Below are 15,509 nucleotides of genomic sequence, written 5' to 3' on the forward strand. Positions count from 1 at the left end.
TTAATGCTAAGTGGACTATTTGACCTGTGTTTCAGATGTATTATTATAAGCAGGAGTTTGACACATTGAGAACACATACAAACCAGTGGAGAGCCACGCTAGAATCAGAAATACCTCGCACAAAAGAAATTCAGTCGAAATGCAGCATTTATCGTATTGAACTATCACAATGATGCACCATTTCGATTTCATTATTCGCTCTACTTCTGGTATACATGCTGTGGCTTTACTCACAATGGTCTGTGATATGCACACTTGGCTGCAAATTCATGTCTTGCCTGATAAATACCATGATCAAGTATCAACAGATACATTGTGCCAATCACCCGAGAAGCGGCAACTCATTAAACTGCAAGAAAGCGAATGCAAAACAATACTATCATACTCCATGCTCCGGCATCAGGTCCCAGCTACGTCATGAGTGGCTCTCTCCTCGGAGCCGTGCACTTGCCCTCAATGAATTCAACAAGTCAAGGAAGCGGTAACATGGCCACAACAGACCCGCAATTGAGCGGAGAAATCAGATGAATCACATCTCCTTGACAAAAAAAAATAATTCTTATGTGTCTTTTTTTTTTCGTCTAAAGTTTAACATTCTTGCTCCGCCGCTTACTCATCACTTGCGCCCTGTTATCTTGGTTCTGTTCCTCTCTACTTGCCGCCCTGCCACTAATTCCGTACTCCCCAATTGCCGCTTCTCCACAGTTAGCTACGCCTTTAAATTCCACAGACATTACTCTAAGACCCGTTGATATTAATTTTGCTGCTCACAGATGTCTAAGTCGAACATTGGCCCTGTAGGACCCGACCCATTGGTAACTGGATCTGAAGCTGAACCCTTGATCAAGCAACAATCGGTGTACGATGCATTGCCAACTAATGATGACGATTCCACTCATTTGGATGAAGAAGCTGGTTGGCTTCAAGAGCAGCGTCTTCTGCACAAAGCAATGCACTGGTTCCTGAGACCCTCTGTGTATATGATCGGTCTAGCGCTTTTCTTCTTTACTTTTGGCTTATCGTCGGCAGAAGCTTCCAGACAATTGATCCAATATAAGCTTGCTTGCAACTCGGTCACCAAAAACACGGGAGCCGACGTCTGCGATCCCGTAGATGCCCAGGTTTTGTTATCGACTTTGCAACAAGCTCTCCAGGTAACACAAGGAATCGCCACAGTGATCGCACTGGCAAAGGTGCCTTCGCTTTCAGACAAGTATGGACGCAAAATCTTCATCACTTTGTTGGTGGCTTTCATGTTGATCGGTAAGATTTGTAGATACTTGGTTACCAGCCGTTATCCAGTGACGATGTTCGGCCTCATGATCGCTTGCGAAATCATCTCCAGTGCGTTTGGTGGTCTCGTAACCATGCTTTCGCTTTGCAATTGCTATGCAGCAGACATTTCAGAGCCCGACCAACGGACTCACTTCCTCGGTATCATCTTGACGTTCTTTTTCGTGGGGCTTTCCTTGGGCCCTATGTGCGGTAACTTTCTTCTCTCCTATTTCCCAGAGAGCTCTGCGAATGGTAAGCCATCAGTGATGTATGGTCCCAACCTCACATCGCACGAGTTCCTTCCCTTGCGTTTTGAAATTCTCATGATCGTTATTCTCCTTCTCTTTTCCATCTTTGTTCTCCCAGAGTCGAGGAGCTCAAAGGCTCGTCGTATGTCAAGATCTGCGTCCAAGTCACTGACCCTGCGCTCTGACATCGTTCTTCGCGAGGAGTCAACTCTGAAGAGGTTCTTGAGCATTTTCAATATCTTCCGTCCCTTGAGAATTATCTTTTACCCCAAAGATTATGTGAACCCTTCGAGATACGACTCAATTGTTGCCCACAGAATTGCTGTGGCTACACTTATTCTTCTCGACTGTGCTTTTGTGGCCTTCGCTATGTCCCTAGGCGAAATATTTTTGTTGTTCAGTATTTTCAAGCATAAAATGACAGCTCAGGACCTTGGATATCTCATGTTCATCGGATGTTCTTGCCGGGCATTTTATTTGACTGTTTTATCACCAATTCTCAACAAGAAAGTGTTTGTTAAGTTCTTTGGTTTGCAGCCTCATAAGAGACGGTTCGATTTGATTGACTATGGAATGGTCTCGATTGCCTTCTTGGGCGAGCTGCTCGGTGTCATCTTTTTAGCCATTTCGCCCAACAAACGCTTCTTCTTAGCAAGTGGTGCTTTTGCAGCCATTGGTTCTCTCGCAAGTCCAGCATTGAACTCTGCCACAATCAAGTTCTTCCCAGAGTCCAAAATCGGTGAGGTCTTTGGGGCCATGGCGCTAGCCAAAAATGTCTTCAACATCTCGTTTCCTTTAATATTCCTTGGAATCTACAAATATAGTTTGAGACAATGGCACAAACCCGAAATCGTGTTGTATCTAGTGGCGGGTATATTCTTCGTGATGTTCCTCGCAGCTTCGAATGCGATTTGGGTACTCGAGAAAGAGGATGCCGCGAAAGAGCGTCGTGAGTCTTCCTCCGAGTAAAGGGATGAATCAACTGGGTCTCTGTCTTTTGTGATTGTTCTTGGCGGTTCCCATTACGCGACATCTATGCTGGTTCATAGAGGTTCATTGATAACAGAATTCCATGTATATATATTAAAATTAGAGTCCTGTTGGAAATACATTTCAGAGTTCGTTTAAATGATAATCTCGACAAAAGGTAAATCTGACATAGTTTTTAATCAGTAAAGATATTACATTATTGCATTAAAGCAAACTGTTCTAGAAAAAAAGCAAACTCTTATTGAGTCGAAATTAACCGCCTTTATCGCGTTGTAAGCTCGAAATGCATGCTGGAGATTGGACAGAGGAGGAAGGCGCTCGCGTAGACACAAGAAAAAAAAAAGATCATCAAGAAATCAAACGAACAAACAAAAATTCAAAAGAATCTGCCTGGGAATCATAAGCCGAAATTCAGAGATTAAAAATTGACACGCGTGTCAATCCTGTTTTCAGATTCACCGTCCCCAAATGGCAACGGTATCTGTACCTAAGATGCTGCAAAGTTAGCCGCACAGGTTCCGTCACGAACTACTATCATTCAACTAAGCCACCGCACCATTTTCAACTGGGTCTTTTTATCGCTATTCAAGTCATCAAATACCAAAACCACTTCCACTCAAGCATCACACCCGTTTCTCGCAGCCTTTTCTCGCTTCACATCCATCTCGCATATGCTCTATTAAGTCATTGCTAGCAGTTGTCTCATCCAATCTCCATGCTAGATACCAAAAGGATTGTGGTATCGTGGTCTATATATAATCCCGTGATATTTCGCTTCGCGGCTTTCGTTGCACTTCTTTCTTTAATTTTCTGCGCAGGGATATCTCTCATCAGCTTCTTGGTCATAAGAGAGAAGAAGCCTCTTTGTAAAAACGCACTGCAGCTCAGCCTCTGCAACCGTCAGATCTCTCCGTTGGTCAGTGCGCAGAACTCGCTGTCTAGCCTGTTAAGCGATCGGTCCCTGGCTCCCACACTGTGCCTGAGTCTGTCGCTTCTGACGCTTCTAAAGCCACGTAATTCTGCTACGCCGCCCCTCGAACGTTCGGATAGCGCGTTGTTTGATCATCGCGCATTCTACCAAACTTTGAATAACAGCTCTCACTATTTGCGAAGAGACAGTTTTGCCGTGTGAATTTGCCATGCATACCTATATCTATCTTCCCACAACAGGCCTACTGCGCAAGCGCCTAGACATAGAGCCGGTACTCACTTTGGTGGGCTACTGTGTTGGAAATACCTACATTGTTGTCGATTATCTTTCACACATTCCAGTTGATGTTGCAGAGATTGACCCTGAGCTACGCACTTTGGGCTACTTGATCAAAGATAGGAACATTTCAGTGACCGAGGAAAATGCCTCAGACATTATTCTACGATATGTGAACGGATACAAGTACCCTATTGTTGACAGCAAGCTTTCGCTGTCAAACCACTCTTTCACAGTAATAATATTCTCTCCACCAAAACTTCAAAATCTCGAATACTTCACCATTAATCCGATTTTACTTCAAGGCGCAGAGGTTGAGCCTCAAATCGATTTCCTCTATAAATCGATTGCGCGGCATCGCAGATACAGCGAAATCAATCCAGTCGTTTATCTATCAGATCTGTCTGTGCTTGAACGTATCAACCACTGTCAAGAAACTCGCACAGAGCTTGGATGTATCTTATCTAATCTAAACTCGAGTCCTTTTAGGAAGCTCTTGATCTTTCCATCATTTTTTAAGGCATTTTTGTTCCTTTTAATGTCGATTGCACAGTGGTTGATAACCCGGGCGTTATCGCTCTTTGTCACAATTGTTGCATTGCTCAATAGTGAAATTTACGGAGTAGTGCCGGTTGAAATATCGTCACTCTGCAGACAGTTGAATCTTCGATTGAAACAATTGAGTTTCCTTCCAATTCAGTTTCTCTGTTATTACAAAGGGGATGTTTTATCCTCACAATCAAGACATTTACTCCTGCTATCATTCCCAAATGAGAATCACAACATTAAAAATTCGAATTACATCAATTTCTACAACACTTTGTGGCTGATGCTAAATGATATGATTCTCGGTGGGCTTTTCTATTCTATTTGGAAGGACAATGAAGAGTTTTTTGCAAGTCAAATTCAATCTTTCAACTCTATCGCATTTGGAGAACTTAACATTCTTATCTCCTGGGTCGGTTCCAACCATCCCGCAGGCTTTAAATTAAATGATGATTTAGGGCGCTTCATGGAAGCCATGCTACTATGGACCTCATTATCATGGCAGCTCATGACCGAGATTTGTTGGCAAATCTACGGAGCATTTCCACTTCTTCAAAGCTTGTCGGGACATTCTTTTAGTTTCTTATGCTTTTGGGGATTCTCCTTTGCTTTAGCATTCTTCATCGATTATATGAAGTTTGTTAGTCTTCATATCTCATTTTTTAATCTTTCAACCTGTAAAATATATCACCAACAAGTTGAAATGTTGAAATCACTTATGCAATTATTCCGGGGCAAAAAGTATAATGTGTTGAGAAGCCGTATTGATAGCATTGAGGAGGACGACTATCGAATCGACCAATTATTGTTGGGTACGTTTTGCTTCATCATTCTCATTTATTTACTTCCTACTACATTTGCTTTTTACTTTTTATTCTATGCCGCCTGCGTGGCCCTCTTAACATTGACAAAGTTGGGAGAGAAAGTAATTGCAATCATAAATTTCTTCCCGATCTTTATTCTTACACTCAAATTAAAGAATTCGCGTCGATTGCAAGGAGGAATTTATTTCCAAAGCAAAGGAAGTTACAAGGAGACGAATTGGCTCGTTATGCGTAATAGAGCTTTGACCCTAGAAAACATTTTGAGTCCATTTTTCATAATTTTCAGAAAACAGGGGCGCATTAATCGTGGATTTTTCAATTTTATTGCGGGAAAAAGAGTTGAGGTGGAGGAATGCACCCAAGAGAAGTTCAAATACCTTATGCTCCCTGACGATTACAGCCATCTCACAGAGGTTTGGCAAAGCATCCAATAAATATGTATTATATAAAATTTAATAATAATCAGTGAACTGAAACATTAACTCGTCTATATCCGGTTCAGTTGTTATTACCAAACTGCGTCTTACCAAAAGTGATTGAATGTTTAAGCCGCATACTGCTTCATTATCTCATGATGGCAGAAGAATAAAAAAATTAGTTTGTGGAGTCATCTCTAATCTCCTTTGTCGTTCAAAACCTGCTTGACTGGCTCGGTTTCATCGATGTAGAGCCTATGCTCTTGAATGTATCGAATGACCGAATTAGGAAGCAAGTACTGAACAGACATGCCCCTTCTGATAAATAAACGAATCTTCGTGGAGGAGATATCGTTATAAATAAGTTGTTTGATGGTTAAAACGTTGCGTCTATGCTCGTACATGATGTCGTGACTGAGCAAGAAGCTTCTGACATCCGCACCAGTTCGTTCCACAATCAAGCAACCGTACTTCCCTAGAATATGATGCAAGTCTGAGTCTGCCCAGACATCAGGCTCACCCATTGATTCGATCAAGTCACCGCCCGCCAAGAGCATGACCTTCACGCCTCTTCTTTCACCAGATTTAGTCTGTATTCCCTTTCTCTTGACGTTGATTTCTTCGTTGAAATGGTCCAAAACAAGAGCAGTACGGGTGTATTTAGGCTGCAACAGCTCCCAGGCATCTACCATGAGCCATGAAGAAGTACGTTCACAAGCCAATTCGCACATACGCACACGGTGATGGGAGGGAGCCAAGCCTGGCTTTTTGTAGTTATCCGAGACGGGAGAATAGTAGCCACCAATGATTTCGAAACGAGTCTGTTCCAGAATGGCATCTAGCGCCATTTCAAACATTCGCAAATGTAAGTATGTGATAGGTGAGAAGGACCCACAAGCCACGATCACCAAAGGATATTTCAGTTCATCTGAGAGAGTCGTTGCCAATCTGTGAACTGGGAAGTTGTACAGCTCCAATGTTTTTGCCTGGCGCTGTACTCCATGAGGTACCTCCTCCAAGTCGGCGATCTGGCTCAGTCGCACCTTGATTGTTGGAGGAAGGATTGTTTTTGTGGGCGGCGGCAATGATTCCTCATCACTCAGTGAATTGTTGAACTGCGTGTGTCTGCGAGGTATTTTCAGGTGATACAGCAGCAGTGGTTTCTCAGTGTGAGTCACCGAGGGGTGCAAAGTAGGAGCGTCCATTTTCTCGCCCAAGTCGGCTAAAACTAATGGCTGAATGGGGATATTGGTAGGAATCTGCGAAGCGTGTGCAGCCGGCTCGATGTCCCTGTTTTGAGAGGGCGGCGTGAAATTGGGGTCGTTGGTAGGATCCATCTAGTTGCTACCACTTCTGTTGTGTGATAATAAACAGACCAAGAAAAGAGAAGCGGTCTAATGTCTTCGACTCTTATGAGAGTAGGTGCTTGTCGACACAATAAATATAGTTTGACGATTTGTCGCTGGCGGTTATTCTAGTATTTGTATACCTAGCGAACAAACGATATGTGGTTGTGAGAAAAGGACTTTGCTGCAGAATGGGATGCGGCCTGATTCAGGAAAAAGATGGGGTGACCACAATTAATGCTCCGGGGGTTGAATCAACAGGACCGAATTTACAGGTGAATGATTAGAATGCAATAAAAATTGTGGAGAGCTTTCAAACGAAAGGTTGAAGTTGGTCAATTGTTGCACCGGAGTTGGTGGAATTTTTCACTGGAGAGATAGGTAGGTATGGCACTTTCCTGCTGATTATCTCATGCGCTTCGAAGGGCCCCGAAATGCAATTGTGGGTGCGAAAATGTGCAAGCGCAGACGCGATATCGAGCTCGAAAAGAATACCGATGTATGACGATGCAGCAATGTCTGACTTAATAAGGAATTCTTTCTGTTTTTTTTTTTTGCAGACAGGTCTTATTGCCGTGCTTTTTTGCGGGGGTGATTAGGAGGGGATCAACCAACTAAGTCCGAACCGGCTGTTCTACCCTCACGTGAGTGATAACGGCGATTGACGTATGTCAGGGACTCTCCGAATGACCGTTTGTGAGGGTTTGTAAAATGTTGTACAATTGAGGGGTGAGACAGAGCAAGCCCAAAAATAAAAAATAAAGCGAAAAAAGTTACGGAGGAAGGGAAGTAGAAACACTTTAACTTCCGACAGTCAAAAAATATCGTCACAGACAGGATTCGAACCTGCGCAGGCAATGCCCAACACCTGACCGCTAATAGCAGGGTGTCGCCTTAACCACTCGGCCACTGTAACTTTCTTTAAAGTTGAGCATTGGACTTTGTTATGACGATATGAGCCAAGATTACAAGTTTGTGCATATTTTATGTTTGCGACGAAGACTTCGGCATTTTTAAAAACAATAATAAATTTCGATCAAAAGCTAAACTGAATCTTCACACGATGTATTGTATAAGAACATACCTGAAGTCGTCCAGTATCCACCAAATCGCTTGCTACATAGTAAGTCAAACAATATTTGAAGTATCAATTATAATCTATAAAATTCCTAGTCTATCCCCTGTCATGAGTTTATAATTCGAATGAGCACAGGCAGTCCTTCTTAATGCATCCCATGCACTTGGCTGAGTGACTGCTCAGTACACACTTGATCTTTCTTTTGCGACAAGCGTTGCAAGAGCTCTTCCTAGTGCTGCCAGCAGCGCCAGGGGAATAGGCCGAGTCCGAAAGAAAAGAGGTATCAGGTGTTGAAACACCTAAAGAAGCTTTAACACTACTGCCAGTCAATTGCAAAGTGCAAGGCTTGGGTGACATAGCTTTCTTAGTCACCTTGTTAACATTGTATTTCTTGTCGCCTGCAACAGATGTCCATGTTTCTCTTTTTTTGTTGTGAATGACGTCTTCCTTTGTGAAGCCTTTGGAGAAGCAACAATTGAGACTTTTGGTGCAACACGAAGAGCAAGGCAGGAACTTGATGAGTTTGTTGTTGGAGACAACAAGAACAGAGTTGTTGGCAGTGCGAACCTCTGCGCCGGAGCAGAGTTGGCTCTTTTGTTCACCAGTCAAGACAAGCTCATCCTTGAACTCCAGATCCAACTCCGAGGCCACGAAATATCTGCTCAACAAAACCACATCGGCGTTGCATTTGACTTTTCTTGAGCGACAGTGGTCGCAAGAGGGACCAAGGCGCTGTCTACGTTTCTTACCCGAAGCATCCTCTTCTGCGTGCTCGCCAGTAAATACGGGTGAGGATGAAATCGTGATGAGTCTGTTGGCAGCCTCTGGGATGGAAGGTGCATGCATCTCGGAGCTTGCAAGCCTTGGGGAATTAAGAGGCAGTTCAGCAGCCAGAGATGAGGAAGTAAGCGAGGGTGTGGCACTGATCAGGGCCAGCGAGTGAAAGTTGAACAGGTTCAAGGTGTTCTCAGTGAGACGGAAGTAACCATTGATTGGAGGCAAAGTGACTTTCTCAAACTTTCCCTCGGAGGTGGCATAGTGTGACGAGGTGTGCGTCACAGCCTTTTCTCCATTAAGCATGATGGAGTATTCAGCGAGATCACTAAGCATGGCGTAGGAGATCTCGGAAAACAGAATGATATAACGCGGGAAATCGGAAAATGAAAAATCGGACTATAGAAATGAAAATCACGACGATATACAATATGGGAAATTGATATAACGCCGAAGATAAGATTTCTATGAGACTAACAAGACAAGCACGGTCTAAGGAATATGATGTGTGAACAAGAAACAGATGATAAAGCTTCAACTATATCTTGAAGATAAATAAAACAAAACACTTAAGGCCGGATAGGTGTTTAAACCAAGGGGAATCTGCAGATATATATATCCTGGCGTTACGGAGTTCCTCCGTAGAGTCGTCTGCTGCATGTCCGAAGAAAGCCATGCGTCTGGGGTATCCGGGTGAGGGAGGGACCATGAGGTTTACCTGCCGTACCCGCAGTTAGCAGCCGCTATTCCCCTCGCTTAACTATGGTGAGATGCCTTTTGCTACCTGCGTGTGGGTCCCGGTATTCCAGACTTGTCCTGCAGAATAAGACGCACAAATTAATCCGAGTGGCAGTTTCAGATGAGGTGTCGGGTGAGGTCGGGATCTCTTCATCACCTAACTGCGAATGTGGAAAATGGCACAATAATTGGCAAGGAGAAATAAATGAATAACCAACATGCAGGTGGTCATTCCCGGCGTCATCGGCTTGAGTATCAATATTTGGCAGCTTCTCTTTAAAACCACAGTTGTGGATTCCCTCCATTTCCGGAGCATTGCGGAAGTCAAAGCGGAGTAGAAACAAACTGAAACAGTAGAAGTAGGAGGGGAGTAGTCCGCCCTGCAGGAGCACCATGGCCTCCATCTATCCGTAATATGCTGCGAAACGGGTGGTGTCGGGTAGAATCCTTAGACTCATTTTGTATGTGCCGGACGTGACTCAAGGATCTAATCGGAGCTGATTTTGAATAGTCCGAGCTCATAAGACAAAAGGCCCAGAATACTCCGATTGTAATTACCTACATCAGATAAACAGGAAGGAAAAAAAACTGTTTGTACCATTTCATCTCCTTAGCTGTTGTTTCTTTTTAATTTATATTTTTCTCAACGAATTTGCTCATTCCCGTGTGCTTTTTTGTTGTGGCATCCCCCCCTAAGCTCGGAGTTTGTTCTGTAGGGCGTTGGGACAAAGCCGCATCGGACTTGCTGGAGCATTGGCACCCGGATCGGTTTGGCTTTTTTTGACGCATAAAGACGTAAATAATTAATTTGAAGAGCCATGGTGGTTATGGATCCGTTGACGTCTTGGCCTTTGGGTTTTTGCTGAAAGTTTGTTAAAGACCGTTTGGCTTTTGTGGCTTTGTTCTTTCTTATCGGGACACCTTCCCGCGGCGATACGTGCGATCGGTGTTAAGCCACAACGCTGCAAAACGGTTACAGATACTGGTGGTATTGCGGTAACAAACTCCTTTAAACCAATTACAGTTTTGAATTCAGTCTCTTTTCCTTCATTTTTCTTTTTTTATCACATTAAACTTCTAGGCTTAGGAAAATAGTCTCGACAATGCTCTCTCATAGGGTATTCATCTGGTTATGCGCATAGCGGTGCCATTTCAATACGATCATATCATGTGGACATTTCAGTCTAGAATTTCCCCACTCCCGCTTTTAATTCATGTTTTCAAAAAGGATATTCTCTGAATGTAACGTGATTCGGTTTGTACTCTAAGTGAAAAGTAAAAAGTTGCAAAGCCTCACGATTTGAATTAAGGAAAAACTAGGCTACAACCCTATGAGGTAACTAGGAAATTGGTTAGTATTATAACTGACTCCATAGTTTCATTCATCTTTAAGTTTGCATAACACTACAAGATTATCTTGTTACTGGGATTTTATATCACTTGGTATTTCATCTGTTTCAAGGGCACGAGGTTTAAGTCCATAAAAAATCTTGCCTAAAGGCTCTTCTTTTAAGCAGTGAGCTAATCATCCTTTTATTTTTTGTTGTAGTCTGTCGCGAGATCAATCTGAATTCATATCCATTTTCGGATTCAGGATGGGCAATACTTTAAACGGAGGAACATAGCAATAAGCCATTTCTCGTTCCCCCTTGTTAGATATGGCTCGATGTGATACGTACCTTAATGCGGTTGTAATTGCCCTTTGAATTCATCAACAACTCACAGTCTTTGCTGGATGAAGCTTCCACGAATAGATACTACTATCACTTCCACTTAAACGGGATTCATCTATGTCGCTCTTCTCATGGATAGTCCCTCTATAATATTTGAGAGTTTTATTTGACATGACCCTATCTGAAATTGAAGTACATGAACTCGGAAACCATATATACAAATTTGAGAGCCAAAAAAGATAATTTTAGTTCAGAACTTGTTGTGTAAAATAAGAAAAAGATAGAACCCATGCCGGGACTCGAACCCGGAATCTTTTGATTAGAAGTCAAATGCGCTAACCATTACGCCACACAGGCTTATTGAAAGCTAGCTGTTTGAAGGCTCTACAGGAATTGTCTGTGTCTCTAGTATCATCATAGATCATGTTATGCTAGCGTTTATCTGGTTTTGTTTTTGAATGTTAGACCCTGAAATATTTTTTTGTGGAATACCAAGACCATCAGGAACCACCTGGTATTATGTTTTAGCAATACAATTACCAATAGCATTCGTAAGATAAAACAATTTTCAAACAATTCTTCATAATTGATAGAATCTTGCAAGTATCGCTCACACCGCCGAACTGATTTGATTTGGTTTCTTAGGTAAAAGTACCTTCTGATTTCTCATCCTGCATCCCGTTTAGGCAATAGGTAAACAAACAAAACTCTCCTCGCTCAAACATCAGATCATCGTTACAAACGGAGAGTCGATCCGTATAGAAATCGTCTCGAACAGAGTCCAAATCCAAACATTCTAGGCCACAAGAAGGCTATCTGTGATGATGCAAGATGGGTTTTCGAACATGTTGAGCACACCCATCAAGAAGATCAGGGAGCTAACCATTCACAGTCCAGGAGATGGTTCTGAAGATCCAGCGTATGGATTTCTATCCTCAGTGAATCGAAACAAAAGTCTTCAACACCAAAGTAGCCAAGATACCATGTCTTTTTCTAGACAAGACTCAATTTCACCCATAAGATACCCAAGCATGAGTGAGTTCTCTGTAAAACCAGTTCCGCTGGAGCAAATATCACAGAGCATGCTAGATAGAGGCTATTCAAGAACATTAGGAAACAAAGTCTTGCGAGAGCTAGATAACAGAGCTAACGAGATATCGAGACAGATTTCAACGGGACACAATGCAAAGACACGTCCAAGCAACGCAAAACTCAAGCGATACTCACAGTTTCATAAACCAATATTTCAGAAAATGGAGAGCATATCCTCCCATTATGCTGCGACACGGGGAGGCTCAACCCACTCACAATCGAACGATCTTCTCTCAAGCGCGTCCAAGAAACGAAGAACACTCAACGGACCTGAAGAAATATTTGCAATGGAGAAGGAAAACGAAAGCCCTGTTCGTCGGAAAGACCCCGCTCAGAGAACGATCAGTGGCCTGGAAGTATCGTCAACACCATTTATGGGTGCAGTTCCGTCCTTGAAGAAAGAAACACCACAAGCAACCCCTCTATTATCTTCTCCATATCGTGATCTTGATGCATCGCCTTACGTTTCTGCATCCCCACAAGTTTCTCCAGTCCGGACATTGGACCCTGCCTCGCAGTCGTCATCACCAACAAAGTTTACTCGCATTTCTCCATCAAAAGGCTCTATGAATCTCAATAAATTGCTTCTGGATGACTTTGAGTTTGCAAAGCCGGAAGGCCCAGTTAAAATCAGACAGTCTTCTTTGCAGATGGCTGGTGTGGTGCCTACAACAGGTTTGAGTGGCATCCCCCAGTTACAAAAGAAGCCTTCCTCTTCGAGTTTGCAAAAGAAGCCATCTCTCACGAATTTTCAGGGGTCATCTCTGGCAGGTTTGAACAAAAAGCCCTCAATTGGGAGTTTGCAACGCGCCTCTGCTCCTTCCACACATTCGACCCAAAGGGCCGAGCTTCCCAATTCCAATTCGAGCAGAATTGCCTCAACTCGTGAGCAAACACTCAACAAGAAGCCTCTGGTATCACTGCTTCTGAGTAGAACTGGAACGGTGACTGCGCAGAAAGAGACAATTTCACTGTTAAAGAAGAAGCTGCTGCTGTCTACTCTCAACAGATCATCATCTGCACAACCATCACCAAAGGTATCCAATACTCGACACATTTACAATCTTCCAAATTCTTCCTCGCAGCGCTCTTCAATATCACACTATGGCAAGCTGTTAGATCCAACTTTGTCATCGTCACAGTCGTCGCATTCTATTCTGTCAAGATCTAATATCACTATTCCCAAACCATTCTCTTTATACGACAAACCCACAATATCATCAAGCCAGAAGAGTTTTGGAGCCATGCAATCATCTGCAAGTCTGAGATCATTGGCGCTGAATTTAACTTCGAGGAGTGGCTTCCACAAGCAATAGCTCCCAAGGAGAATCTCTGAAAAACACATTCATTTCGAATACAAACATTTTTTATACCCAATTTAATACATGATACCCTATGTCTAGAGAGCTTGCGTCGCTATTGAAAGACATGGCCGTGAGATACACGAACAAAAGGCGATATTTCCGTTACTCGTTCGGCGATAAAGCATTAGCTTGTGGCGATTTTCTCAATCTGCTTAACGTGTTTGCAACACTGGGAATAATTAAGTTTGCTTCACTTCCTGTGGTAACATCAAGAGACATATCAAGGTCTGGCCTTATGTTGTTTGAGAAAATTCAAAGAATTTGTCGTTTTCTGAGCCTTATCGTTGGCGACTTCACTGTTTTTCTCGTAAACCCATCCACTTGTTTTTCTCAACCCGACTAAGCATCAGTCTCGGCAATTGTGATGAAGATGACTTAGTGAGAGTGCTATAATTTTAAATTTGTATACAATAGTATAGGCTATTTTTAAAACAAAGAATGAAACATTTTAAAATCTTGTCCTCTAAAGTAATTGTGTATGTCACTATTTCTTCACACATTTATCGTATCCATATGGTGCGAAACTTGACAGCCGAACGGCTGAGAGCAAATGTTAGCCAAAACGAATGGAGTAAAACAAAAAAAAATTCCCCGCATGGAATTTTTGAAATGAAAAGGTCCTGAAATTTTCAAATTATTCCTTTCTCCTCATAATCAGAGAAACCCCGCTTTAGCTAACCCACTGTGTCACCGCTGCCCTCAGGAAAATACTGTATCTACGCGACCCCAGAATTTGGTCCAGCGCTCAGATCTTTCGCAAGAACTCTACTTCATCTTGACAAACAATTGACACAACACAATGGCAGTTGAAGAAACAGACACTCAGGTGATCATCACCAATCCCTCCGACCCAAACTCCTCCGTCACAATCTTGAAATACGGTGCTACCGTCATCTCCTGGATCTACAAAGGTGAAGAGAAGTTATGGCTTTCGGATGATGCCAAGTTAGACGGATCGAAGCCAGTCAGAGGTGGTATCCCATTAGTATTCCCCGTTTTTGGAAAGTGCAAAGATGCTTCTCACGACACTGAGCCTTTGCCCCAACATGGCTTTGCACGGAATTCCACGTGGCAGTTCTTGGGCCAAGTAACCGAGTCTCCATGCGCCGTTCAATTTGGATTGGGTCCCGAAGATGTCGACCAAGAGTTGTACAAAAAATGGGGCAAAGGCAGACACGATTTCACGTTGGTGTTGACTGTGACCTTGGCTGATGACACATTCACTACCCAGATCGAAGTCGAAAACACCGGTGCATCTACATTTGAATTCAATTGGTTGTTCCATACTTACTACAGAGTGGAAGACGTCACAGATTCGCTTGTCACAAACTTAATGGACTCTACATGTTACGATCAATTGCTCGCAACCACATACCAAGAGAAGGCCCCTATGCTCAGCTTCCACGAAGAGTTTGACCGCATCTACAAGAAAGTCGAGGAAGAAAAGCATATTCAAATTGTCGACAAGGGCAAGGTCTTGGTCACCTTGGAGCGTGAAAACTTGCCGGACGCTGTCGTGTGGAATCCATGGATCGAAAAGTCAAAGGGCATGGCTGATTTTGCACCCAAACTGGGCTACATGAACATGCTCTGTATCGAGCCTGGTCACGTGGCCGACTTTATCACCTTGACTAGGGGTGAAAAGTGGATCGCGTCGCAAAAGATCACTCCGTTTGGAGAAATCAGAGTGCAGACTGACATTTACAGTGTGTAAACTCCGTAGCTTATTTACAAATCAAAGTGTCCAGACAACTAAGTATTTCTTTTTCCGCGGGCACGTGACTGTTCAGCCGAACATTCCGCCGCCCGTGTCTGTCACGACTGCCATCTCGGCTGGTGGAGTAAGTAGGACCCCCCGAATTCCCCTATTCCTGCAGGTAAACGGCTCCTCCCGTCTTGGTGCCGATGCCGCCATCACCTGACTCGTAAGCTTCTTTT

The 15,509-nt window shown here is 43.2% G+C and overlaps 6 protein-coding genes and 2 non-coding genes across 8 annotated transcripts; 4 read left to right on the forward strand and 4 right to left on the reverse strand.

Moving 5' to 3' along the window:
- Window positions 1-773: 773 nt before the first annotated feature.
- Window positions 774-2,492, forward strand: PUMCH_003111 (uncharacterized protein; the record flags this gene model as incomplete). Its single annotated transcript, XM_063022094.1, has 1 exon — window positions 774-2,492. One exon carries the CDS (start codon window positions 774-776, stop codon window positions 2,490-2,492), a length of 1,719 nt encoding a protein of 572 aa, XP_062878164.1.
- A 1,160-nt stretch (window positions 2,493-3,652) lies between these two features.
- On the forward strand, window positions 3,653-5,524 carry PUMCH_003112 (uncharacterized protein; the record flags this gene model as incomplete). Its single annotated transcript, XM_063022095.1, has 1 exon — window positions 3,653-5,524. The coding sequence occupies one exon, from the start codon at window positions 3,653-3,655 to the stop codon at window positions 5,522-5,524; it is 1,872 nt and encodes a 623-aa protein (XP_062878165.1).
- Window positions 5,525-5,703: 179 nt separating this feature from the next.
- On the reverse strand, window positions 5,704-6,843 carry PUMCH_003113 (uncharacterized protein; the record flags this gene model as incomplete). The annotated part of the gene is made up of 1 exon (XM_063022096.1): window positions 5,704-6,843. One exon carries the CDS (start codon window positions 6,841-6,843, stop codon window positions 5,704-5,706), a length of 1,140 nt encoding a protein of 379 aa, XP_062878166.1.
- An 834-nt stretch (window positions 6,844-7,677) lies between these two features.
- PUMCH_003114 lies at window positions 7,678-7,768 on the reverse strand. Its single transcript has one exon. It is a non-coding gene; the product is annotated as a tRNA-Ser (tRNA).
- A 276-nt stretch (window positions 7,769-8,044) lies between these two features.
- On the reverse strand, window positions 8,045-9,040 carry PUMCH_003115 (uncharacterized protein; the record flags this gene model as incomplete). The annotated part of the gene is made up of 1 exon (XM_063022097.1): window positions 8,045-9,040. One exon carries the CDS (start codon window positions 9,038-9,040, stop codon window positions 8,045-8,047), a length of 996 nt encoding a protein of 331 aa, XP_062878167.1.
- A 2,359-nt stretch (window positions 9,041-11,399) lies between these two features.
- PUMCH_003116 lies at window positions 11,400-11,472 on the reverse strand. The gene has a single exon. It is a non-coding gene; the product is annotated as a tRNA-Arg (tRNA).
- A 464-nt stretch (window positions 11,473-11,936) lies between these two features.
- On the forward strand, window positions 11,937-13,523 carry PUMCH_003117 (uncharacterized protein; the record flags this gene model as incomplete). Its single annotated transcript, XM_063022098.1, has 1 exon — window positions 11,937-13,523. The coding sequence occupies one exon, from the start codon at window positions 11,937-11,939 to the stop codon at window positions 13,521-13,523; it is 1,587 nt and encodes a 528-aa protein (XP_062878168.1).
- Window positions 13,524-14,370: 847 nt separating this feature from the next.
- On the forward strand, window positions 14,371-15,285 carry PUMCH_003118 (uncharacterized protein; the record flags this gene model as incomplete). Its single annotated transcript, XM_063022099.1, has 1 exon — window positions 14,371-15,285. One exon carries the CDS (start codon window positions 14,371-14,373, stop codon window positions 15,283-15,285), a length of 915 nt encoding a protein of 304 aa, XP_062878169.1.
- Between the last annotated feature and the right edge of the window lie 224 nt (window positions 15,286-15,509).

This window comes from Australozyma saopauloensis, chromosome 4, assembly GCF_035610405.1.
Source record: "Australozyma saopauloensis chromosome 4, complete sequence".
NCBI lineage: Eukaryota > Fungi > Ascomycota > Pichiomycetes > Serinales > Metschnikowiaceae > Australozyma > Australozyma saopauloensis.